The following is a 25,574-nucleotide window of genomic DNA, read 5'->3' as shown; positions in this document are numbered from 1 at the left end:
TGCACTGTCGTTGTTGATGTAAGCTTTCCAGTCCAACAGCTGGGAGAACTTCCCTTTTGCTTGCCAGACCTGCCCCTGTGCAACATCTCTGCTCTGCGATGCCTTACAGCACAGGAATAAGCATCACTGTGTGTTTCACACCAGTGCTTATTCTCCCACTGCGGAAGACACAAAAAGTGACAAGAAGCAGCCCAGTCAGTGATCAAGTGCTGGGATGGACAGGGTCATCATATGCTCGGGTGGAAGAGACCTTAAAGCTCATCCAGTTCCAACCCCTGCCACAGCCAGGGACACCTTCCACTAGAGCAGGTTGCTCCAAGCCCCACTGTCCAACCTGGCCTTGAACACTGCCAGGGATGGGGCAGCCACAGCTTCATGACTGCTCACAGCAATTCGCCAACCCAATACACACACTGCACTGGCCACCTCAAAACACCCAGCAGGCCTTTGTCAACAGGGCTTTTCCAGTGACCTGCACAGGGGAAAGCTCACAGCTTTATGTCCAAAAGGGAGAGTGCTCAGAGCACAGCTCACAGTCCATCACAAGCGCTGATCCCCAAGCAAAATCAACACGTGTTTTGCCTGAATAAGGTATCGGGTTCTCAAATGGGAACTTGTGGCACTAAAGCAGAAATAAAACCACACATGTTAACATATATTCCTCATGTACATATATTTATTGATACATATAATTTGGAAGAGTTAAAGAAACTATGTAAAGATTTCCAAAGTACAAGCACACTGATCTACCTGTGAAATCCCTTCTCTTGCAGAGAGGCTGCACACAAACTGGAAACCCAGCGTATTACAAAATCAGTGCAGAATATACAAAATTCACTCCATGGCAGCAAAAACCCCAACCCCAAAAGGCTGTTACCATCCTCACCCATCCTTGTACCTGTGGTGACACGGGCCACCAGTGAATTCTGCCCTGGAAAGCTCTGGCCTAAGTGCTACAGGTTGAAACGCTGGGATCGTTGCTTTAGGGACAAAGCTCCACACATTGTGCCTGAGCAGAATTTGTTCTCTGCAAAGCTGTTAAATGGTCACATGCTGTATCCTACAGATGCTTATTTTAATCAAGATCTAACTGGAGAAACTGAGCATTTAGAATTATCTGGATATAATTTTGGATTTAGAAGCGAGCTGAGCACACTAAAGCAGGAAAAAAGGTCTACATTTTAAAGTCAGGCTTTCCAGGGCCCCACTAAGGTTTTCTTTTCTTTGAGGGACCATTTCTTGGGGTATATATCTCGGAATGACCTGGGAGATTGAAAAGCATGACTTTGATTTGTACAGTAGCTCCATGGACACACTCTCGTTAACCAAAGAGCACTCTTAGGGTTGAACTTAACCCTGTGGTCAGGAGGACTAGTAAGGCACTTGGTGCGCAGCAAGAGGCCGCACAGAACAGCCACTTCATGTTCATGTGGCAGGTCATATGGCAATATCCAACCAGCCCTTTGGCTTTTTCCTTTGGTGCTAATTCTTGACATTAACAATATGCTTGAACTCATAAAATTATAGACACATAAATTACACTTTGCTCTTAGAAACAAGAGCAAAGTGCATTATATCCACATTCATCAGGGAGACAGTTTACTATGAGGAACCGGAGACCGATGCCTGGCCTGCCTTGTGCCATCAGGGAACATGGCAGGCTGGATCCATCCCAAAATACCTGTGTATTCCCAGTGTAAGCATTTCTAGGAGAAAGCCACTGTGCTGCACAGACAGCTGACACAGTGATGTGGTTATCGCACTAGGCAAGCGCTGCTCAACAGGCCCGTGGAGTCAAACAAATAAGATGATATGAATTGCCCACAGTTTTTAAATAACTACTATAAGACAGAGGAAAAAATACTTCTCCTGTCATCGCTTTGTGTATGTTTTGCCACTGATTTTATTTGGGCTCCCTCTTGGGATTGGGATCTTGCTTCCTATAGAGGGAGATCGAGCTTTTGTTCCTGAAGGACCTGGTTTCTTTAAATACTGGCCACCTATTTTGCCTGCGAAGAGAAAATACAGGTCGTTATTGCAAGGACATCTGGTCCCAGCCTTGAATTTTATCTACCAATTTGATTCTCAAGAACTATGAAGTCTGAATGACTGATGCTGGCAACTAAAAGTTGGTCTGAGGTGTGTCTCATACCAGGAGCAGTAGGACTAAATGGTTAGGGTTCCTTTCCTATCTCTAGGAAACTGCTCTGGAGCTTTAGCTGTATCCAGGCAGGATTTAGGTTCCTTCTGTGTTTCCAAAGTCTAAGCAGCAGCAAACTAACCAGCATTCTCACAGGCAAATAGAAGACAGACAGAAATGATTGTATGTCCAGTCTGAGACTAGAAACTGTTGAGTTTAACCACACTCACTTAGCACAGCCGAGAGGATTCTGTCCAGGATGCTGGAGCAGCTGTGAAATGCAGGTATGAGCAAAGCAAATACCAGACAGTAGAGGTTAACTCTAGTAATGGCCTGAACATGCAGCAGACTAAAGAACTCTGAGAAAAGTCTGAAGGAGAAAAGGCTTTGGATGTTATTGGCCAAAAGAGTTTTGGTGCTGCGGGCAGGGAAAATAGCTGGTTTAACTTCTGTGTCCAGGAAAGAAAAGGATTTTGCTTCATAAATAGAGACGAGTGTTAAAAAAAGCCACCTGACATCAGCATCAATTTCTCTCTGTTGGTAAGAAGCTGCACAATCATAGATTCTGCCTAGCTCCTGGCTCTGAATGGCAAAGGAAAAGCAGTACACAGCACTAACTATTCAATTCATCTCGTAATTAGGATTAGATTAGCATCCTCTGATTGGACATTACAAGCTAAATCGGGCTCTCAGTTCTCTGTGTCAGCGTTCAGGAGCTTGCCAGAATGTTAACTGTTTCCTATCACACTGATTGTTCTATTCACAGTTGTACTGTCATGCAGAAAAAGCCCCAAACTGATCAAATACACCAGTTTCCCCAACCAACTGAGCTAATGCTTCATTTTGAAATAGTATTGTTATGGAATGATTTTGACATACTCAGGGAATGATTTTTGAGATACTCAGGAAGAGTTTGCTCCCCGAGTATGCTGTAGTTAGGTTAGGTAAAAAACTGAGTTGAACAAGTAATAAGAGTCTGGTCTCAAGGATGAAACAGTTCTCTTAAGCAAAAGGAACACAGTAAAAAGCATAATCATTATTATCATAAATAGTATCTTACCAGGCTGCACTAGAAGAGTTTTATTTAAGATGGAGAGCCTCCGCTGATTCATTTTACAGCCCATCAGGTGAGATTTCCAGCCCTGAAGCCATTTAAAAAGAAGTGATACTACATCACCAGCAAAATCAGCCAAGCTTTTAGGTAGTCACTATGTATGTACATAGATGTTGAAACCACAGGGAAAAGCGGGGTTGTGAACAGACCTTTTTGAGACAGCATTTGAATCTGCTCACTCATAAGAGCATGAGCACCTTATGACTAAGTGAAATAGAAATGAAGATAGCCAAATTTTGATATGATGCCAATAGATATTTTCAGTTCCTGAAAGCACACTTTGGATGTGCCAGAGATTTCCCAGCATTAGGCAGGGAACAGCATGGAGAAATCAGAGAGGCCAGTTCTTCAAGGCAAGTTCTGAAGTCATTGGGTATAAGGCAGTGTTAGAAGAGGACATGAATTCAGTCCCAATGACATAACAACAGAGCAGTCTGGAAGGCATCTTACCTCCTCTCCTGGAGGAAAGTTGTCATGGCACAATGGGCAATGGTTTGCCACGTGTTCTGGCTTGGCAGCTGTAATGATTAGAAAATCAGTGCAAGAATTGCAAACACAGGCTAAGTTCAAATACAGTAGGAGGACTTACACAACAAAGAGTGTAAAACTACTCCATGGCTAAACCAGCTCCTCCCTTTTTATCATTAACTGCTCTCAAAGTCCCATGTTTAATCATCTACATTGAAACAAGATCAAAAGGAATGATGGGGCTTAATCCTTTGGGCTTGACCTTTGAAGTTCAACCCTCCTGTTTGAAGCTACTCACAATTGCAAGTCTTGCTCTTAATATGTTTCGGCAACTCATCTTTTGGAAGGGCCTCACCACACCGTTGACATTTCCCAAAGCTGTCCTTTTTATCACAGTCAGTCAACAAGTGCTCTGTCAGGCTGGCTATTTCCACCACCTGCAAGGGAGCAAGAGGCACCCAGTGAGCCTTGTACTGTGCTGAGTAAATAAGGAGTATTTCAAACTCTGCTTATGTGATTTTTGGAAGTTAAATCTCACTTTCCAAAATGACAAAGGGAAAATGAAATTCTAGACCAGTTATTACTACAATTTATAACGCTGCTCTGTTCAAAAAGTGCTACCCAAGATCACACTTGTGTTCAGCAGTTGTCTACCTAAGCATTAAATATCTTATAGCACCTTAAAACCAGAATAAGAACAGTTAACATCTTGTAGTAGCTCCAGAAAGTTTGTGCCTAACCTGTTTGCAGTGCTCACATCTGGTTAGCATACGGCAGTGTTTCCAGTAATGGAGATCCAACCCTTCCTCTGTGAAGGATTCATCCCGTTCACCACAAAAAATACATAAGCTAGGGAAAAAAATACAAACATCAGTAATATCACAGAGGGAAATGGATGAACACTGTTTCTTCTGTTAGAAGCTATTCTGAAAAATAGCTAATGTCTTGGTACACCTTATTTTCTCTACACAGTGCTGATATTGTGCTAGGACATGTACAGATACTATCACATAATTTATGGTAACTACAACTGTGAAGCATTTGCTTGCATAGAAAGATGTAATTCCCCAGAAGCACTGAGAACAGCTCACTGAGCCTGGCTGTCATGGCCCAGAGTTTTCTAATGCTTCCTCTGAGCCCTTATCCTACACTGCACACGACAGCTACAATACATCTTTGATCCACTGGGAAAACATTATTAACTTGCAGGTTATACCAAGTGCTTAAGGTGGTTGGAAGCTGCTCATTTAACTTACTTATCCAAGTAATTTGCAACAGAGGAACGATTGTCTGGAATCTCCACCGTTGCAGACTGTGGGCTTTCCTTTACCTGGTAACCTGTAAAAAGAGAACTATTAAAACCAAGATCACATTTTAATTCGCTTTCATGCATGCCTAGAAGTACTGCTTCTTTGCATCTTCCCAGCAAAAACAGGGAGCAGAAGCACACCACCACCATTGTGGTAACAATTACTGAAAGCCAATGTACCTGGAGGCAATTGGGAAACTACTGCTTCAGTCATTTACAACAGTAAAATAATTCATTGGTGATTTTTACGTGTAGTAGATGGTCTACCTCAGGTTGGGGAGAAATCTAAAGTGGTTTCAAGCCATGCTAAGTGTTATTAGAAATTAAATGGTTAGCTGGTGGCAATTTTTCTTTCGTGAACTTACTGGTTTCCTCTCTGGCAGGTTGAGACTCAGCCAACCTGAAGCACTCTGGCATGATTTTAACTAAGAGAATTCAATAATCTATTAAGCACCTACAGTGCTTCAAAGACATCTTTAAATATCTCTAAATTTCTTAACACTGTGTGAAACATCTGCACATTTCTAAACAGTATTTGAAACTACCTACCTTGAGTCTTTAGCTTCTGAAAGTCAGAGTCTTTCTCCTATTGAACAAAGAAATTTAAGTCAGAAATGTACTTAATGACTGCGGTGCTTGCCAGGGAGAACACATTGTATTCTGATTTTTCTCTGGCATTAAAAGCTGAGAAGCAGAGCCAATGCATTACAATGTTTGTGCTTCTGGTCCTACAGCAAATCTCTCAGGTACTGAGGCAGCAATCTTCTAAGGATGGAGCAGCAGTCCTGCTTCCTGGCACTGGGGGAGCTGACTGCCTCCCTGAGGTTCAGATACAAAACTCCACGGATGTGCAGTACAGCATACTTCAGAGGGCCCTGACACACTCACTGCAACTCCTGTACTCCCAAATTTACCATTTGACAGACAAAGCTGTTACTAAAAAGAATCCAAATTTGATACCATGTTGGGAAAAACAAGCCCCCCGTTTTAAACTGGACTGCTGAGAAGGACAGTCAGTGTATGTCATGGAGTCTTTCTCCTTATCTTTGGGGTTTTGTTTATAATGAGACAACAGCAATGTTTATTATCTAAGCCTGTCATACCTGAGGAAAAAAGGATTAATCCCCCCCCCCAGATAATCAAAACTAAACCACCCTCACCTTTCCAGCTTGAACTTCTGCTTGCACCTCCTTCAGAGCTGCCAGCTGACCTTGCAGGACTTTTATTTCTTCCTTCTTCTGTTTCTCTGCTTCTTCTCTTGCTGCCTTCCTCTGTGCCTGTCAAGAAATAGTCTTTCAGTTAGAAAAGCTTTTGAACCATCTCTCATATAGAAGAAATTGCAAAACACATCAATGGTCAATGCAACAAGAAATATCCTGCATGGTTAAATGATGGGTCTGCTACAGCAACACCTCCCTCCTCCTGAATTCCTCTGCCCTACCTGAAAGATAGCACTAGTACTACAGTGTGTACTACAGCGTGTCAACAGCACACCTTATGATGCTCTGCTACGTGTGTCATTCAGTGTCTAATAGAGCTGTGAAATCAGTACATTGCTCAGTTGGAGGCAATGTTTAAAACAGCTCTGTGGTTCTGCAATCTGATTACGCACCCTGATTTCAGCTTCAGAAAGTCTGCCATCTATTTTGGTGAATCCATCGAAGAGTGTTTTATAGAGAACAGTCTTACGAATGGTTGCATCCTCTGGAGGCAGATATTCCAGCACAGCAGCCCTGTGCTTCCTGTACATGTCAAAGATGATGTGCAACGCCACATCGCGGACTTCATAAACTCGGTGTTCCAAAGCTCCTGTTGCAAACTGAACATAATAATAAGCTTCTATTTTCCCATATTTTTTTAAGGACTTCTTTATTAGTCTATTATTTCACTGCAGTGAGAGAAATCTTCAAGCAACCAGGTTTATACAAACACTTTCTGACCCAGTGATTCTTTTTCCCCATATTGGCATCTTGCTTCCTCAGAGGATTGTGTGTTGTCACCTTTAAGAGGCTCAAATTCTCTTCACCAAACACTCCAAAACAGACAGACAAGCCCCAGTAAGATAGCAACAGAAAAACCTTCCTGTGCTGTAACATCAGGCTCCTACCTTCATGACGTTGCTGATGGTAAACCCAGAGTTTTCAGTTCCCATGTCTTCCACGAGGCATTGCACTAATTCCACTTGACTCATCGCCAGATGTGTTGGGGAGTTGGGTTTTAATGGTTGAACCAAATGAACTGGAACAATCTGAAGAGGTTTGACCTCACTGCACAGTGCCATTTCCTAGAAACATGCAGAGAGGCAGCGTGCATGTAGGAATGCTGAATGAGGGAAGTTAACTGTCTTTGCAAAGAAGAGTTATTCTAAGTTACTTATAACAAGTTAAGTAAAATAAAGTAAGTCTTCCGTTAAGAAGTAGCTGCTTATTTGTTACTTTAGCAGCCAGAAGCTGCTTGCAGAGGTTTTAAAGAGAAGCTTATCCCAGTGTTTGGTCTTGCTTTTGGCATCAGAGAGAAAGCTACTGAGAAATCAATAAAGTCTTAGACACGCTCAGATGAGTTACAGAACTGGACTGTGAAAAACGTTTCAAGTACTTCATCTTATGCTGAGCTACATGAGAAGGTAGACGAGAAGGGTCACAGAGGATTACGAAGTCCTGACATTGCTGGACATACACAGCTGGAAAAACCACTGCAAAGATGCTAAGTTGGTTCTACCACTTTGCCTTCCATCATCCTCGACAGCAGCAAACTCTGGTCTCAAAGTCTGGTTAGATGTTACCTACCCACCTGTGAGCCCTGTGACATTCTTCATGCAAATCCAACCATAATTTGAAGGAAAACGCCTACCTGAATAAAGTTAGAAGCCACAAGGCGAAGACGGGATGAAGAGTCTCCTGTTCTAGAAAGCAAATTTGGCAGCGTTTTTTCCACACAATGAGAAGTTTCCAGCTTTCCCAGTTTATGTTTTGGTATATATTGGGTAATGATCATTTTTAGAAGTTTCAGGGAAGCTTGAAAAACCTAAGTTAAAAAGAACAAGAACACACTGAACAAAAATAGCACACAGATCCCCGTTTTCAGACAATATTGTAGAATCTTCTCTGTAGTACTAAAGAACAGCAGCAAAAGGAGTCTAGAATTACAGTAACACCCCTAATGGAAGCTACTGCAGATATCTCTATCTCAGAAAACATGTTGCTAGGGCTTAGGTGAAAGGCTTCTTATAAAGAGTAACACAGCTCTTGAGTTTTTTTCTCTTCTTTTTGTTTAAGGTTTATTTGAAGCCTAAGGCTCCTTAGGCTAACTGCAGTCTCTCAAGTTGGAAAATAGAGGTTACTTCATTGCTCTATTTCAACTTGATAAAAACAAGCAGGCTCAACCACACTACACATTTATTGTAGCAGCAGTAGTTCCTCAAGCTCATTACTCAGCCCAGGGCAGCATTTTCTGTGCTGCTGAATGACAGACATTGCCCAGTCCTTGAGCCCAACTAAAAGCTGACATTCCAGTTGCTTTGAGGGTTTGGATGCATTTGTTTGCTTGTTGGTTTGTTTTTAGTTTAAACTTACTCAACAGTAGTTTTACAAACTATTTGTTCAAAGCACCTTAACCACATGGTTCTACAATTTTGGCTGCTTGTTCTGCACTGGAGCATTTCTTACCCAACACATCACAACGTACCGAAGGCACTAAGTCTTTGATGGCTCTCCTCACAAGGAAAATGGCAGCCCTCAGCATGTTCTTTAAATCCTCCTTTGGAGTGGTTACTGACACTTCCATCAGCTTCTTATACACAGCAAGCAAGGCATCCTCTCGATATGACCAGGTTTTGGAAAAAGCTCCTGAAACCTGAACACAGAACAAGTTTATCTCTTAAAATGTCAGTGCTCGTATTTCAATATTTATTCAACATTAATATACAGAAACAGCCTCAAAAGAACACATGAACTTCAGTATGAAATCCCCAGGTGTTTCCAGCAGGAATCTGACTTTTATTAAAAGCACATACATTTGAGAAACTATGAGGAAAATGGATTAACAGGTCAGGCTCAAGGATCCATTTCCTGCACAGCAACGGCTTCTCTCCCTACAAAAGACAGTGGCAAGTTATGGGTATTCCAGTAGGGTGCATACCCTAAAGCAGTCTACCAGATGCTATCTGCTTAATAGCTCATCAAGTAATCAATCATAAAAGCTACAGCATCTTACAAACATTGAAAACAGGCACCCGTATTCCCAAGAACAACTTTTCATCTCAGATTTTTAAGCTCTGAACAAGTGAACATCAGTAGGTGTTGGCTGACAGAGTGCGTATCAAAGCAACCCCACACAGATCGCAGTAATCTATGGGCTCATTTTGTTGTTCTTTACCAAAGCTTCTCCAAACACTTCAACAGCGGGGCTGGCCTCCCTCAGCGCCTTCTCATTTAATGGTTCTGGTTCCCCAGTAATGCCACTTCTTGGAGTATCACCAACATGCTCTTCAGCCATCCCTGGCTCAAGGTACGCGACGGCTCCATCAGACTGCTTCCGGATGGCTGGAAGAGGCGTCTCATCATAAGGTAAAAATTGAACCTAACAGAGAAGATAAAAGTTGCTGTTCTAGAAATGACTTAGATGTGAAGTTGTTTCATCACAAACTGAATTGATTTCAATGCATTTTTTCCCCATTATAGCAGTATTGCTTTACAATTACATCCAGGTGGTGAAGTTCCCATAAAAACATCATGAAGAAATGGAATCAGTGCCTGTGTATGAAACTTATTTCTTGTCTATAGAATACAATAACACACCAAATGTCTTCTGTGGAAGTGCATGCACATACAGAAGAAATCACCTGCTGATAGGAAGCCAGCAAGTCATAAAGCTTTATTTGTTAATTAAGTCAATATCGTGGTAAGAGCAAATATTGCTGCTACGAGAGACAACACAAGTCTTCCTTAGCTTTGCCAAAGGCAGGAGCAGCAAAACCTAAAGACTGAGCTAACCAGACACTGTGATTTTCTTCGTCTCTTTAGACACAACACCAAGACTCTTATTCCACAACCATATTCCAACAAATTCCCTTGCTGCTCCAGATTCATCTGACCTGATCCCTCAGAAGGAGATTTATTAAGCCACTAATGGAGGAAGCAGAATTCAGCTTCCACTGTATCGGCTACATGACCCCTGAACAGTCATTTGATGTCTATTAGCTCCCAGTCATCTGCTTGTAAATCAGATGCAATCAATTTCTTTTTGCCTCAATCCCAATGAACGTTTCCAAAAGGTTCCAAAGAAATTCAGGAACAAAGATGACCAATGCCAATTATTAGCAGGGTTGATTTCTGGTACTATTTAAGCCATGAGAATAACAACAAAGACCTTGTTGTTTTGGAAGGCTGAATACACAATCACTTGCTCTGACAGACTTCTGCAATAAGAGGTACACTACTCACATTTTCTTTGGGAAACACTTCCCTAGAGGTTGTGGGATGAGTCTCGGGAGGAGGAGGGGACTGGTGGGGAACAGCAGGCTCAGCAGAAGCGGGATCTGCTGTCCTCTCTTCCAGCAGAGGCTCTGCGCTCCACGGCTCTCCTTTAGGGGGCTCTGTGTGCTCACAAGGAGGTGAATTTGCAACTTTTGTGCGCTGAAGATTGTCGGTGTAAGTCATAGGCTCCGAAGGCAATTCAGATGGTTTTCGAATCTGAGAAAAGGAAGGAGGTTTTGCAAAGCAAGGCTAACAATGTACTAAAACCAGAGTTGGCACAGCCCCAGCTCTGACAGTCACCAAGATTCTGCTGCTTGCAGGTAACCATCAGACCCCTCTCAAAGATGCGTAATCATTTCCACTGGATGCAGCTTTTATGAATCAATCAGGAAATAATTTTGTGTGGATGTATGTGAGGAGATCATAAAGCTTCTTGTTCCAACAACAACATAAAACTATATATATATCTCATCACATTAATTCTGTCTGGTTAGCCTTGATGCCAGCACAAGCCTGTTACACCCCTTTAAAACATGAGGAGGTTTCTTACTCATCTGCATCAGGTAGCCCTCAAATTCTGTAAAACATTCAGGATTCTCATGTCATTTGCTTGAGACCTCAACAGTCCAATGTCATGTAATTTGTGGAGAACTAAACATGTTAATAAAATGCAAGTCTTTGGTTAGGGAAATCCACAATTCACATAGAAAACTTAAAATCCTCACCTAATTGTCATAAAACACCAGTGTAACAACTCTTATTCTTTGAATTTATTAGGCTGCTCTGCCACTTCTCTTTACAATTCCCCCATAATAAAGCCTCCTGAATTCGGAATGGCAGTACCCACCAACAGCTCTGCATCCAGGAGGTCGTGGAGCTCCAGCTGCTGATACACCTTCAGGCGATACGCTTCCATTTGCTGTTTCTTCTTTTTAGCAAGATCATAATCCTCTTTCTCCACAGCACAGCGCTTCTCCACCTCGTACCTCCCCAGTCGTTCCCCTACCTAGAAGAGAGCATAGCAGGCTAGCTTGGAATCACACTACTGCACCTATGTACAGTGTTATTAAATCTACTGGAAACCATTATGATTCCACATGAACACAAGGGTCCCTGACAGGCTGCTGGAACACTGTGGGGCTCGAGAGACAAAAAGCCTTTCAACAATACCTTCTGCAGGTCTGCAATAGCTTGTTTGAGTTTCTTGGCGTAGTCATAGCGCTCGTGATGGACAGCTTCCCGCTTCTTCTCATCCAGTCTACGTACGATCTGAGCAACTTCTGGATCCTGGTACATGTCAAAAGCCAAATCATCCAGAGGTGAAATGGAGTCGCGTTTCCTGAAGATAAAAAAGGAATAAAATAAACTTTCAGTTAATCCAAAATAAGCCAGGCTGGGTGTATGCCTTCTCTTTCCACTAGCAGGGAACTAACAAAAGAGAGGAACTAAGAACTACTTTAGCCTGAGCAAATGTTTCACCAGGGTATACACAAAAGAACATCCTTACCCGAGGTAAGTCCCATCTAAGGCAGGATCATCTGATTTAATTCCTAAGTATTGGTCTATCAGCTTCTCTCTGGAAGGCTTTGGAAGGGAGAAGAAAAACTATCTTAGTGCACATTCATTGACATCAAGTGCATGTTCAGGACAGAGATTCTGACTTGCCACATAAGCTATGTAAATTATAACACTTATGTTTTGGGACATATTGAGACAAGAGAATTTGAGAAGGCTGAAAGCGTGAATGTTCCAAATGATTGTATTTTTTTCTACCTACATATTAGGCTCCATTCTTAAGAACTTCATTAAAACATTAAAGAACATAAACAATTAACACATGGCAGCTCTGCTCCAGCACAAAACCAGCAGAAGAAAGATGCACCCCATTACCCCAGGGACCCTGTAACTGAACACGTGTAGCAAGAGTAAAAGAACAGGGCTGCTTTGCACTTACACTGTTCGTGCTGTCATCACTGTAGTCTGCTGGATCTCCAATAATGTTTATAGCTACTAGGGCGACCTGGGACAGATTTAAAGAAAACGTGAATGCATAAGGTCATTACTTTTTCCATATCTTATGAAAACTGAAACAAAAAAAAAATGGAACAAAAAGACAAAAAGTAGAACTGGTGGTCTCCAGAGTGATATGAAAGCAAAGAAAAGCACTAAGTGCTAAATGTGCTTCACGCTCCATTAAAAATTTATTACCAAGTCTCCAGACCACATCGCACATCGCACAGTTCCCTTTCCTGGTCTGGGATGCAAGGGAAGAGACTCACTGCAGAACTGAGGCAGGTATTTGCTTTTTCTGTGTCAGGGTGGCTGTACAATACCTTCATTTAACATCACCTCAGACCCTATAGACTAAAAGTGCCTTTGTAAGGACCACAAAGCTGTTCTCAGAGAAAGCACTTTGTCCTCAGCGCAGAGCCTGATGTGCAGTCTACAACTCAGGACAAAAGGCACTAATGGAATGGGCACTTGACTTTGTTCTGGATAAGTTGCATGCATTTGGTCATGGTTCCAAGTCACTCAGAACCTCATATTTGTATTTTCTGGTTTAAAAGAAACCAAATATAAATCCAACTGACATTTTTAGCTCCTACAATTCAAGGGAGCAGATTTCATTGCCTGTTCTGTACTACTGAAGTGTCATCTCGCTTGCCACGTAAGGACTCGTAACTCAACTTACCTGACCATATAAGTTGTATTTATTGACATAATTTTTATGGAAAATCAGCTTCAGGTACTGGCCAACTGCATCCATGTACACAGATTTTAACTCTCGTGCTTTAAAATCAGTCTTTTCGTTGTCCGAGAGAGGAACATAACTGAGAAGGAAAATGTAACAAGTAAGCAGAGGAACCGTACAAATACACAGCTGGATTTCTGCTCCTCAGGTGAGGGCTTGGATAAGGTTTAAAACTCCCTTCTAAGAGAGACATGTGCTGTGTCCTGACAAAACTGTTCCTCTGCACCATGCCTCTTACACCTACATCTTCAGCTTTGTTACCCATCTAAGCAAGCACAGAGTATCTTTGCTGCTTCCAGGACACTGTACCCATATTATTTCATATTATTTCCTCCTGAAGACCTTTTGATTAAGGTAGTAAAACCATTTAGAGCTGGTTTACTTACCCTAGTCTGTGAAATCTCTCTGACTGATAAGGAGCAAAGTATTCAGGCAAGCTTTCGCTGATGTAGAACTCAATTTTGCTTGAAATCATGTACTGGTGAGCAAGCAACTGCAGTTTTCGTATTCGACATCTCTCCACCAACTGCAGAACAATTTCCTGTGGATACTGACAGAGTCTGAAAACACACACAATTTCTGAATCATCCTTTTATAGATGATTTCACTTCCAACTTGAGTAACATGTAATTTCAAAGCTTTCCAAAGTTGTTATTACTTACGTCAGCATTACAAATATAATGAAAAGAAACCAAGGAGTAGAGTAGAAACGCTTTTCACTTCATTGCACGCGTATGTACATTAAGGTGTCCATACATGTCTAGAGGATGCGCTGAGAAGACTGGATTTTTAATACTAAGCCAAAGCAGTTGAAAACACTAAAACTGACAAGAATACAAATAATTCCCTTTTTTTCCTTTGAAGGACTTTATCTCAATGCAACGTGATGCTTTTAGGTGGTAACCAAGGCGCTTCCCCCTGCCCAGGACAAGGATTCTATGGGATTAAAGTAACTTCTTTTGGTTTATCACCAGTTTGGTCTGGGATGCTGTGAATACGCTGACATGGTACATCATCTGCTCTTTTTAAACCCCGGGCACACACATCCTAACCCCTTGAGGTACCTGGGCGATCGCCACCCGTTCACTGTCGGTGCGTGAACCATCAGCTCCTTCGCGCTGAAGCCATCTTCGTGTCCTGATGAACTAACAACTATAAACCCGATCTTGTGTGGCATCCTGCAGACGTGAGCCAGTCAAAGCCACGGCGTTTCAAGCTTAAGGTAATCCCTGGAAGGACAATAAAAGAACACTGAAATGCTGCAGTAAAAGAAATAAGCCCCGTGGTCTGCCAAGTCAGCAGATGATGATGACAAACCTAAGTTTTCTTTATAATATCAGCACCATAAACCACACCACGTTCTCACGCTGAGCATTTTGTTAGCACTTAACACAATGAGGGGTTAACTAACTTGTGTAACAGTTTGCCAAAGTAAATAATTAAGCAATAATGAAGAACTGGGTCAATTTAGCACCTTTCCAGAGCTACACACACACCTGGGCTGCTGACAGGGACAGCACAGGGAGGGAACAACGGGCAGGACAAGCACCATAGACCGCCGCTACCCCCACCCCCGGTGCCATACGGTATTAGGGCATCAATTTCGGCCCCCTCCCTCCTCCTCCCGCTACCCCCGGCCGCTGCATCACAGGCCGCAGCGGCACCCCGCAGGCACCGGCGGGGTCACGGCGCCGGCTCGGGGAAACAGCCGGCCCGCGGACAAAGCCGCCGGGCCCTCGGGGTTGAGCTCAGCCCGGCCGGAGGGAGCGGGAGGAGCAGGGGGGAAGCGGGCGGGCCGGAGCGGGCCCCACTTGCCTGAGCGCGGCCCCACCGCCGGGTCTCATGGCAACGCCGCGCCCAACGCCGCGCATGAGCGTTCGCCCGGGCCGGGGCCGTCCCCTCCGCTCGGGGCGCCTGCGCGGCGGGAGCGCGGCCGGAGGATGGCGGAGCCGCTCCGCGCTTTCCGGGTGCGCGGGCGCGGTAACCCGCAGAAGTTCGGGGTGGCGGCCGGGAGCCTGCGCGGGCTGCTGCGGAAGGGCTGCCGCCTGCTGCAGGTGCGGGCCGGGGGCCGCGGCGCGGGGCCTTGGTCCCGCCCGTCCTCACCCGCCCTGGGGGCAGCTTCCCTTGCCAGGCAGCCGGCTTTGCCTCTACGAGGATGGGACGGAGCTGACCGAGAGCTACTTCCGCGCCCTGCCGCCGCAGACCGAGCTGGTGCTGCTGGGTCCTGGAGAGAGCTGGCAGGGCTGTGAGTGCGCCGGGGCCGGGCGGTGCGGCGGCGGTGCGGTAGTGCCCGGGCCCGGCCGCTCAGCCGGTGCCGCTTCGCCCTTGCCGCAGGTGCCAGCGATATCGAGCGGTTGCTCGCCGCCTTCTACACCCAGCGGGAGGCGGTGGTGGAGGCCGCTCGGAAGCTGCTCACCGATGAGCGGGCTCCCCGGAGGCAGAGGCTGCTGGCGGATCTCATCCACAACCTGAGCGAGAACATCCTGGCCGAGGATAAGGAGGAGGATGAGAAGTGGTTTGAAGGTACGTCCGGTGACTGCAGGGAGCTGCCGTGGGGCACCAGGGCTCTCCCGGCTGGAGACACTCGCTTCTGTCAGTCCTGTTGTTCTTGAAGTAGAATCATTGTAAGATAGTTTAAAAATCTGGGAGCAATTCTGGCTGCTGCGATTTGGTACCTGGTCAGGGGATTTGTGATCACATTTTTAAGGTTTCTTTACAATATATGCATATTTGGCATCAGAAAATGGTTAAAAACATGCCAGTGTTCCCTGGGAGCAATCCAAGATTGCTCTGGAATACACTGTTTTCCCCATTAGCACAAGTGTGCATTTGCAATCTGTGAACGATTTGCTACTAGCATCCTGCTAACTGCAGGTACAGCTAACCTTGCTGTTTCCTTGACATCTCCTTCACAAGCTGCCCCTCCCATTCCCAAAATCATTGTTGTGGTTCTTCCTGAACAATTGCTTTATTTTCACAATCTCTTTAGCTATTAACAACTATAACGTCAGCTACTGCTCTCAGAGCTGGTGCTCTGGGTGGGCTTTTGAGCGCTAAGAGCAGGGTAGTCCTGACCCCGTGAAACGAAAATGGGAATGAAAACTAACATCTGCACATACTGAGTTTGGAAGGAAGGGGGAAGGCAGAAGCCCCACACTAAGAGTATCTAAGTTAAAACATACTCTTAACTCCCTTTAGGTCTAGAGTCTCGCTTTAAGAACAAGTCAAGCTACATGCGATACAGTTGTGAAAGCAGAATACGGAGCTACATGAAAGAGGTAAAAGTTTCTGAAGTAACTTATTTTCAAGCTGCAAGTTAATTCTGTGATCACATGTATATATAAAAGACATATAGTGTGATATAATGATTGCAGAAAAGAGCTTCAGGCTGCTACAACCACCAAGGAATGACTGGTTTGGGGTTTTTTTCCCCTCTCTAGGTTAGCAGCTTTATTTCAAACGTTCATCCTACAGCAAGAGATGCGTATAAAAGGATCACTGACCTGATGGCAGATAAACTGAAATCTGTGAAATACAACGGGTGCTACTTTGACAGGAGGGAGGAGGAGGAGGGAGCCCGCCTGTGCACCACAGAGGGGTGGTTCTCCTGTCAGGTGAGTTCAGCCCTCTCTAAAGCAGAGTCTTGGTTCCAAGGAGCAGCACCGTGACTTGCAGTGACAGCAGAGGAAGGAAGGAGGTAGCTGGATGTGCGCATAGTGCAGTATTGAGCTCGGCAGGGCAATGGTGTGGGTGATCTACCTTGAGTCAGTCGTGGTGAGCAGCATGCCCTCTTGTCTTATAGGGACCTTTCGACAGAGATGACTGCCCGTGTAAGCATTCCATCAACCCCTACAGCAACAGGGAGAGCAGAATCCTCTTCAGCACCTGGAATCTTGATCACATGTATGTACAAAGTATTAATCCAAACTGCCCTTCATCTGAGGCAGGAAAGGTATAGCCAGAGTCTTCACCCACCCCGCTGTGCAGTTAGCTCTGCCATGAGGAGTGCGCTGTGGTAAAAGATGCTTGGGTGCTGCAGCTGCTTCTGGTGACAGAAAATCCTGAAGGCAGATGATAATGCTGTCTCTCATTAGCTGCTCTGCTTCTGTTCAGGCTTTCCTTGTACAGAACATACCCCTCCTCACCACCTCCCCCTCTGTGGAGACTCCTCTCTGGCAATCCCTCAGACCTGGTTTCAGGCATTGTGCAGTCATGAAGCAAACAGGATTTGCTAAATTTCCTTGGTTTGGGAAGCCTAGTTACAGTGAAAGAATTCACATTCTGCCTGTTGCTGAAAGGGAGATGGATGCTCAATTATTATGAAAAAAAGCCTTGAACGGCAATATTGTTTTCTCTTTTGTGCACTGAAGAATAGAGAAGAAACGTGCTGTTGTCCCAGAACTGGCAGAAGCTGTCAAAACACAAGATGGAAGGGAAGTGAACTGGGAATACTTCTATCAGCTGCTGTTTACTGTGGATAATTTAAAACTTGTACATATTGCTTGCCATAAGAAAACCAATCATAACCTCAGCTGTGACAAAACTAAAATTTACAAGAGAAGGAAGCACAACCACAGGATTTCATAGTGCATCTCTGGAAGTGCCTTCTGCTTCCTTCAAAAGCGTGTCGGTTTTAAATAGCTCTGGTTTCTTAAGGACTTATTTCAGAGTCCCTGGCTGAAGGAACTTGCTAAGTAATTCAGCTGCCATCTCACAAAGCATACAGGTACCTCATGCTTCATTCTGCTCTCCTGCCTTCCATCACACTGTGTTAAGTGTGGTAAAACACAGCTGTGAGTCAGTATAAAACTGAGGCCAGAGGCTGGCAGGGATTAGGCTCTACTGCCTGTCTAGCCATGGCAAATGTAGGCCCAAAAAACTAATTCTAGATGTGTATTTCTCTGAACTTTAAGCCAAACAGAGTACTTTAGGATAATTATTCTGCTTCATGCCTTTTCCAGGTGGATAGCCACTGTATTTCAGGTGTGCCAAAGGGTGATGCAGTGACAAATGCAGGCTCTTCTGTGCCAAAACACGCACACTCATCCATGACCACTCTGCTGTTGCAGAGCAAGGCCATGGAACATCTTTGCTTCTGCCACCTTGGTTCTTTGGCATCTGCCCCGCTGATTTCTCCCTCCTGTTTCTGCCTCTGTAGCTTGAGTTTGCTTGAAGCAAAACAAGGAACATAACTGCATAATCAGTTTTACCTGGTGCTCTAGAGAATATTGCCTTTGTAAACCACTTCCTACCTCAGGTAACAAAATACAAATGGATCAATTTTTACTTGATTTTTTAAATCGCAGCTGACAGCAACTGAACTTTTGGAGACTGTCAGTGTAAATGTTAATATTTTTAAATAAAAAAAATTAACACCATTTTCCTGTGTGGTTACGTGGAGGCAGAGGTGCAGGAGTGGTTAATGGGGTGGAACACAGCATGGCCGACTCAGGCTGGAAAGGCTGAGCACAGGGAGACTGTGAGTAGAGCACTAGCTGCCTACTGTAAGTAACTTCATTCATCTCTAGGGAAGAGCTGTCTTTTCCCCTATAGTGTTGGTCCTCTTCCTTACCTGGGTAAATCCAAGCTAGTCCACACAGAACAGTGTAGAGGTGGGATTGCTGGGTGAGCCCTGAACTTACTGTGTCTTGGAAATGCAGGAGCTTTGCTACAGAGAGTAGCAAACTGCAACCACCCACCTCAGCCCCCCTCTCAAACATTTCAATATGAAATTTAAATAGGAGCATTTTAAATACAGGATTTTTAACACCAATGCACTGAATCGATCCTTCCATATCACCTTATTGACTACACATCACTGGTACCCAAAATACAAACACTCACTGCACTGGTTTGCCATTGGGGATGGCATCACAGCTAAGACCCTGATGACAAAACAGTGTCATCTGTATGGTGCACTTCCTACAAACTGAGAATCGCTGTTTTGCACAGTGCTGAAACAAACCCAAATGTCTGTGTGCGAAGCCGTACTTGCTAGAAAGAGACAGCAGCAAAGAGAGCATTTAAGGAACGCCGGGAGAGCTGCTTCGAGCTGGAGTTGTGCTGAGAACCATGAATATGCTATTAAAAAAATTAGATTTTTCTGTGTTAAAGAATTAACAGTGAAAAGGAGCCAAGAAATATCGTTGACAGAAACAATGCATCAGCTGGAGTGGAAATGTGAATAAATTAACATGTCATGCATATACAATTTGTTTGACTTACAACTTTTGCATGTTTAACAGGCTGTAGCTGTAGAAATTAATATTTATTTAAGCCATCTGCTGATAATATTTTCCTCTGTATTTTATAGAAAAGTAGAAGAAACTGTAACAATAAAGATCTGGGAGCTTATCGCGTAATCACACTTTCAAAGATGTATTATCATAAACACAGGGGGAGTTCACAGTTCTGAAACCATCTGAAATTACTCATTATTGGGTAAAAACGCAGGCTAGAATAACAATCGCGGTGGGCTGACCCGCATCCTTAGCAGGCAGTACTCACTCACCTACACATCAAGCCTCACACTGAGCAGTTTTATTCCTCCTTTATCACCACTGATGCACTTGTGTACAAAATCCCTATTCCTAACCCTGGGAAGTCAACTGAAAATAGTGCACGTGTTGCACTTGGTGGCTGCTGCCACAGGCAGTGCTTACCGCTGGTCTGGTGAAGAGGGAGGCAGCCAGCTTCATGTGGTGGTTATTAAGAGAACTGACATGCAATAAGAACTACTTGACTTCCAGAGATTAGCACCACTGCCCTCACACTGAATCCATGTGTTTAGCTTTACCAGCAGAATGGCATTTCAGAGGTTTAACTGGTCCTGGTTTAGATACAAACAGTGCAACACACACAGCAGAGGCTGGTGTCCCTCTTGGTTCTGGGTAGTCAACTGGCTGCATTACTAACAGGATGCCACAAAGGCAGACATCACAGGATGAACAGCAAAAGGAACTTATTCTAACATGGTTTAATTGGCTATTTCTAGAAAAGGAGTGAGACCAAGTGTTCACCCTAGGCAGGGCCTCAAATTCAGAAGCAAGCTCTAAGAACTTCTATTTTCCCAGGTTTTTTCCTAAACATTAGTGGTAAAATGATAAATTACAAATTTATTTCCAAATCACTGACAATTCAGTCAATCTTAGCCCCAGATAACTGTGGGAGAATCCTGTATCTGCCAACTCCAGAAAAACAAACTCCACCACTTCTCTCTCTGAGAAAAGGCAAACGCAGACACCTTATGTTAGCAACAGCCAACCAGCATTACATGGTTGCAAGGAAAAAAGGTTTAGTTTATTTACAGTTTGTTGTTAGACAACATCCTCTTCCTCCTCCTCTTCCTTTGCAATGAAATGTAGCTTTCTGCATTCTCGCCTGCTCATCGTGGTGCTGGGGAGTGCAACTGCTGGGAGATCCTTTAAAGAAAAGATAAAACCAGTGAGGAAAGTCTGTTGTGGCAAATGGCAGAGCTTCTGCCTCCCCAAAGGTTCACACGCTGCCACATCTGATACACCAGGCACCAACACACACTGAAAAAACATTGTGACAATGACACCATGTCTCCGTAATACAGCTGTCTATGTCTTTATGAGTAAAAATAGCTGTCTTATGGAATTGGACTAAAGAATCTAAATAAGAAAGATTTTTACATCTGAAATTAACCTGGCTGGGCAATTAGTTTCATCTCCAATTGAGGCAGTTCTATCTAGGGGACAGGGATATGACACCAGATAACTACAATTTTGAGTCTAGCCTAATCTAGTTTGCACATACAAGACTTGAGTGGAACAGAGCTGAGCCTATAAAGCATGAACAGGCAGTCATCATCTCACCTGCAAAAACTCAACATCTCCAAAGAACCGGTCCATGGGCATCGGCTGGTTGCTGTCTTCATCCAAGAAGGCGCTGCTGTCCAGCCGCATCGGCTTCTTTGGGAGATCAGCGTCCTCCGAGCCAGACCCATCAGAAAGTACACCCTCACAGCTGCTCTCTTCACTGCACACACGAGTATGCATGTCTTCACCACTGTCCATTTTTGATGGAGCACTGCTTGATTTCACCGCACGTGGCTTGTGAGATGCATTATGCTCCTTTTCCCATTTCTCTTCGTTACTCTCTGGAAGGCTTTCACCTTTTTTCTGTTGAATTATATCATGGCCTCCTGGATCCTCTGAACGTTGATCCCCATCAGCTGTTTTAGGTGTTTCCCCCAATGCAGCAAGGTTTCCACTTCCACATGCAAGTCCTTCTGGTTCAGATTTTACTAGATCGGGGTGCTCAGTTTTTAGCCTCTTTGAGGGTCGCCTCTCAGCTGCTTTCTGTGAAGAACGCTGTTAGCAAAAGAGATATCCTAAAGCTTAACTGGAATTAAGAAAACCACCCTATCTCTTTAGTTGTGAGGCTGGATGTGGAACTGAAGGGCTTGAGCAGCACCTTAATCCAAAGCTGCATCACTATGAAAAATAATTAGTAGAAAGTACACATGAAAAGAGGAAAAGGAGGAGCAGATAGCTTGCACTAAGCCACAGTGTACAGTCCGCTGCCAGTCGCAAGCTACTTCTCAAAGCATAAACTAGCACCATATGTGGCTAAGCACCATTTCCATATTTTCCTAGGGATGCTGTAGATGGCAATTAATGTAGCAGGACGGACTATAGCTAGGCTAACATCCCATCACTGGCTTTTAAACAGTGAAGAATCCCAAAGCTGGCCCTGGAGCACACAAACATGCTCCTGCACTGCGTTTTTGCACACAGGAGTGTGACAAAGTGGTGGGAAGGGAGGAAAAACAAAGAATTTACATAAATTCTCCAGATAATTCCCTCACGGCGATGCTCCATTTGTAGCCATTAATAATTAGCTGCACCCCCCTCACCGCTACTGCCCGGCCCCGCGCCCCCCAGCCCACCCCGCTCCTACCTGGCCCGGCGTCTGGGGGCCGCCCCGCGGCTGGCGCCGGGCCGCCGGCGGCGCTTCCCCCGCGGGCTGAGCAGAGGCGGCCGCCGCGCTCCCGCCCTCCAGGGACCCCTCCGCACAGCACCCGGGCAGCCGCTGCCGCCGCCCCGGCAGAGCCGAGCCGGGGGTCCCGGTGCGGCTCCGGCCCCGCGCTCCGCCCGCCGCCATCTTGGGGAGGGCCCGGGAGCCCGCGCTCGCCATCTTGTGGAGCCGCTCGGCTCCGGAGGGGAAGCGGTGGGCGAAGGGAGACCAGGACCCCGCTGGCCACAAGCGGAGCATCAACCCCAGCACATCACACAGCCTTGGCCCGCGGGTTAAATAAGCTTTAGCAAATTGGAAACAGGAGTTTGCCTTCGAATCTCCCTAATGGGCTTCTGCCTGGGAGAAAAAACTCCAAGCAAATTCTGCCTCATCGCTGTATAGGTTGTAAACGTTTCAGGTGTTTCCCTTTGTGTCTTCCTTCTGGAGCAGTGTTTGGTCCTGCTCTAAGATGTGCAGTCCGGGAGTTGTTATTCAGAGATGCCGCTCAGTTCATCTCCACTGCCTTCAGGGAACAAAGAATGTCAGTAACTCAAATCCCTCCTTAAATTCAAGGACTGCCAACAGCAGTTGAATTTCTGTGTAGCAGAAACATCTTCATTGATGATGTGGACGAGGAGATCGAGTGCAGTGACTGTCCCCCTGCACTGGGCACTGGTGAGGCTGCACCTCGAATCCTGTGTTCAGTTCTGGGCCCCTCACTCCAAGAGAGACATTGAGGTGCTGGAGCGGTGCCAGAGAAGGGCTCCAGACCTGGTGCAGGGCCTGGAGCACAAGTGTGATGGGGAACGGCTGAGGGACCTGGGGGGGTTTAGTCTGGAGAAGAGAAGGCTCAGGGGGGACCTTATCGCTCTCTGCAACTGCCTGACAGGAGGATGGAGCCAGGAGGGGGCTGGTCTCTGCTCCCAAGGAACAAGGGATGGGACAAGAGGAAACAGCCTCAAGCTGCACCCGGGGAGGTTTAGATGGAGCTGAGGAACAATTCCTTCCCCAAAGGGTGCTCAGGCATTGGAACAGGCTGCTCAGGGCAGTGCTGGAGTCACCGTCCCTGCAAGTGTTCACATCCCGTGTAGCCGAGGCCTCAGTGCCATGGGTTAGTGGTGGCCTTGGCACTGCTGGGGAATGGTCAGACTTGGTCATCTTAAAGGTCTTTTCCAACCCAGCTGATTCTGTGATTCTATGACTCTCAAGCAGCCCAACACCTAGATTTAAGTATGTAGTTATCTGCACTTACTTTATTGGATGAGGCAAGGCAGTGCACTTGCCTGTTGTGAGAAACATGCCCTGATGAAGGAGGGACGCAGCGGACCTGGAGGTTCTATCCATCACATTAAACTACAGCTTTCTTCTGTTAATTCAGTGCTTTGAGGATGCTGGGGGGACTTTTGCACTTCTGTGCAGCTGAGGGCACAGGAGGTTGTTTCTTTATAGCAGCCTTTAATGCTCCTACTCATTCCAGAGCCACAAGCCTCAGCGGTTTGAGGGTATTACCTGTGCTCCTCAATCCAGCTTAGCTGATAAAATGCTTGTCCGTTCATCCTGGCCTTAAAAACACATGAGCAACCATTTAAATCGCTGAAATAAGTGGCAAGAACAGACCTATGGGAATACTCAAGTAAGACGTTTTTGCTCAAAAGCATAAAGTCTCCCAGTTAAACTGCGAAGGTTTGGAGAACGCCTGATAGGTTGTTCTGCAATTTCTCTTGGTGCTCAAGGGTCCTTCTGTGCTTTGTTCCCTGGCTGGGATAATTCGTATTCTCCTCCAAAGCTTCTTGACTTGCTCTACTCTCTCACAGCGTTGTTGCTTGCAGCCACGGAATACAGATGATTGTTTTTATTAGGCACTGAAAACTTATACTGTCTCGTAAACAGGAGAGGATCAGAACTGGCTGAAGAACAACGTTTGTGCAGCTGGAAAACTTGGTGGTTGGTTTAATTTCCCAACGAGCTGAAAATAACAAGGGAAAATTAAATTGCGAACATTTTAATAAATGCTTTCCACAACGCTGTATGTTTCCCATTCTTTATGCTTTGTAAAATCGATTTGAGTGATGAGGGCAAGGGTGGCTGAGCCCTAAAGCAGCCGCGTGTGCATGTGGACACAGCCTGTGGCAGCACATAGAGGTGGAGGTAAAGGACCGCGAGCACTTGAGACTCTGCAGGGTGGCCTTGAACACTTCCACGGAGAAAGCCAAGATGCCAGGGCTCCCTCCTCTATTACAGCCACCACATTGTCCCCTATAACCATGTTATTTAGTGGGAAAGCGGTGCCAATTCCATAACTGCAGATGCTGTTGCTGTTCCTGAAATCCAGCTGATCCCTGTGGGAGAAAACAACCATCACACAGTGCCGCGAGGGCTGCGAGGGCGCAGATCCCCTCCGAGATCAGCCCACATCCCAGCAGCAGGCTGAGTCTCCCGGGCGACTTGAAAGGCTGCGCGGGGACTGCTAACAGCCACGCAGCCCTTAAAGAGAATCAGAGCAGCACAAACTATTTACATTAAGCCCACATTTCCACATAAAAGAGGACTTATTTTCAACAATATTAAGAAGCGGTTTTTATTAGAATCTGTTGTCTAAGCAGGCAGGCAAAAAGGAAGATTTTGAGAGCTCCCTTATTTTTATGAAAGCTGCTGGTGGGTACAAAGCGGCAGCTGAGGAGCTTATTGAGCACGAAGGGAGGTTCAGGCTGTGAAACTCAATGTGTAAATTAGCTTCTTGCAGCACTTGTCTCTGCGCCTGTCACTTGCACCAGTGTCCCTGTCTGTTACAATCCTCCCAGTTCATTTGGATAACTATCAGCAACATGCCAGGGACAGCAGCCAAAAACATGCTGCCTGTAAACATAGTGGCTGTTAACTGTGGAACACGAGGTCTACCAAAGTAAACAGGCATCCAGCGGGAGCGCCGGCTGGTCTTTTCCTGCTATGGAAACCTTATTTTTAGCGAAGGGGCTGAATTCTTTGTTAGCAGCATTTGGGAGAAAGCAGGAGGGGGATCCGCTTCCTGTGACTGGCACAGGGAGCCTCACTCCCCGCCTGGACCACGCCGCAGCATCCTCCCTCCTCGGCAGAGCCAGTGCTGGCAGGAGGAAGATTTGAAGACACAACTTTCTCGTGGTTGTTCTCTCCTGTCATGATGTTGTTGTGCCAACTCGGGTAGTGGCAATGAAGAGCCCATTTTGGGCTCCCAGAGGTCTTGTGATGAGTTGATAGCCCAGCTAGAACCCAAACATTCAAGGGGGTCTGCCACCCTCTGATGTGGCTATCCTGAACAGCTTTGCACCAATGAGGCCTTCATTTCCATTACTGAGGAG

The 25,574-nt window shown here is 45.4% G+C and overlaps 3 protein-coding genes across 12 annotated transcripts; 1 reads left to right on the top strand and 2 right to left on the bottom strand.

Annotated features, from left to right (window-relative positions):
* Positions 1-654: 654 nt before the first annotated feature.
* CEP104 (centrosomal protein 104) lies at positions 655-16,849 on the bottom strand. Of its 4 annotated transcripts, none has more exons than XM_030508149.2 (23): positions 16,761-16,849; positions 15,674-15,864; positions 14,322-14,486; positions 13,644-13,817; positions 13,198-13,336; positions 12,460-12,525; positions 12,013-12,089; positions 11,676-11,844; positions 11,353-11,511; positions 10,473-10,721; positions 9,406-9,609; positions 8,716-8,883; positions 7,882-8,055; positions 7,139-7,315; positions 6,644-6,850; positions 6,192-6,308; positions 5,581-5,617; positions 4,979-5,060; positions 4,463-4,571; positions 4,021-4,159; positions 3,705-3,772; positions 3,201-3,282; positions 655-2,009 (listed from the first exon to the last, which is right to left on the bottom strand). In XM_030508149.2, exons 3-23 carry the CDS (start codon positions 14,432-14,434, stop codon positions 1,873-1,875), a joined length of 2,847 nt encoding a protein of 948 aa, XP_030364009.1. In that variant the 5' UTR covers positions 14,435-14,486; positions 15,674-15,864; positions 16,761-16,849; the 3' UTR covers positions 655-1,872. The 4 variants fall into 4 exon arrangements, with proteins under 4 accessions (XP_030364009.1, XP_032776224.1, XP_030364010.1 ...); XM_032920333.1 differs by having other exon boundaries at positions 15,674-15,932; positions 16,761-16,840; XM_030508150.1 differs by lacking the exons at positions 15,674-15,864; positions 16,761-16,849 and adding an exon at positions 15,073-15,137.
* DFFB (DNA fragmentation factor subunit beta) lies at positions 15,098-19,619 on the top strand. Of its 4 annotated transcripts, none has more exons than XM_030508155.1 (7): positions 15,168-15,224; positions 15,376-15,502; positions 15,592-15,780; positions 16,456-16,535; positions 16,698-16,871; positions 17,060-17,160; positions 17,628-19,619. In XM_030508155.1, exons 1-7 carry the CDS (start codon positions 15,198-15,200, stop codon positions 17,842-17,844), a joined length of 915 nt encoding a protein of 304 aa, XP_030364015.1. In that variant the 5' UTR covers positions 15,168-15,197; the 3' UTR covers positions 17,845-19,619. The 4 variants fall into 4 exon arrangements, with proteins under 4 accessions (XP_030364012.1, XP_030364015.1, XP_030364014.1 ...); XM_030508154.1 differs by having other exon boundaries at positions 15,176-15,311; XM_030508156.1 differs by having other exon boundaries at positions 15,176-15,311; positions 15,376-15,524; positions 15,566-15,780.
* Positions 16,451-22,760, bottom strand: C16H1orf174 (chromosome 16 C1orf174 homolog). Of its 4 annotated transcripts, none has more exons than XM_030508158.1 (4): positions 22,183-22,760; positions 21,096-21,593; positions 20,565-20,678; positions 16,451-17,548 (listed from the first exon to the last, which is right to left on the bottom strand). In XM_030508158.1, exons 1-3 carry the CDS (start codon positions 22,495-22,497, stop codon positions 20,574-20,576), a joined length of 918 nt encoding a protein of 305 aa, XP_030364018.1. In that variant the 5' UTR covers positions 22,498-22,760; the 3' UTR covers positions 16,451-17,548; positions 20,565-20,573. The 4 variants fall into 4 exon arrangements, with proteins under 4 accessions (XP_030364018.1, XP_030364019.1, XP_030364017.1 ...); XM_030508159.1 differs by having other exon boundaries at positions 16,451-17,106; XM_030508157.1 differs by having other exon boundaries at positions 16,451-17,668; positions 22,183-22,759.
* Positions 22,761-25,574: the final 2,814 nt, after the last annotated feature.

Source organism: Strigops habroptila, chromosome 16, assembly GCF_004027225.2.
Source record: "Strigops habroptila isolate Jane chromosome 16, bStrHab1.2.pri, whole genome shotgun sequence".
Classification (NCBI taxonomy): Eukaryota; Metazoa; Chordata; class Aves; order Psittaciformes; family Psittacidae; genus Strigops; species Strigops habroptila.
This window is presented reverse-complemented; position numbering and strand designations above follow the sequence as displayed.

Excerpts from the sequence above, each read along its gene's own strand:
- CEP104 (XM_030508149.2), bottom strand. The coding sequence starts at position 14,434 with ATGCCACACAAGATCGGGTTTATAGTTGTTAGTTCATCAGGACACGAA. Across the intron at positions 7,316-7,881 it reads TGGCTTCTAACTTTATTCAG|GAAATGGCACTGTGCAGTGA; the intron begins GTAGGCGTTTTC and ends GCATGTTTCTAG. Across the intron at positions 2,010-3,200 it reads AACTCTTCTAGTGCAGCCTG|GCAAAATAGGTGGCCAGTAT; the intron begins GTAAGATACTAT and ends TTCTCTTCGCAG.
- DFFB (XM_030508152.1), top strand. The coding sequence starts at position 15,100 with ATGGCAACGCCGCGCCCAACGCCGCGCATGAGCGTTCGCCCGGGCCGG. Across the intron at positions 16,536-16,697 it reads TACGGAGCTACATGAAAGAG|GTTAGCAGCTTTATTTCAAA; the intron begins GTAAAAGTTTCT and ends TCCCCTCTCTAG. Across the intron at positions 17,161-17,627 it reads ACCTGGAATCTTGATCACAT|AATAGAGAAGAAACGTGCTG; the intron begins GTATGTACAAAG and ends TGTGCACTGAAG.
- C16H1orf174 (XM_030508158.1), bottom strand. The coding sequence starts at position 22,497 with ATGCTCCGCTTGTGGCCAGCGGGGTCCTGGTCTCCCTTCGCCCACCGC. Across the intron at positions 21,594-22,182 it reads GCCCCCAGACGCCGGGCCAG|CGTTCTTCACAGAAAGCAGC; the intron begins GTAGGAGCGGGG and ends TTTTGCTAACAG. Across the intron at positions 20,679-21,095 it reads GAGATGTTGAGTTTTTGCAG|GATCTCCCAGCAGTTGCACT; the intron begins GTGAGATGATGA and ends TTTTCTTTAAAG.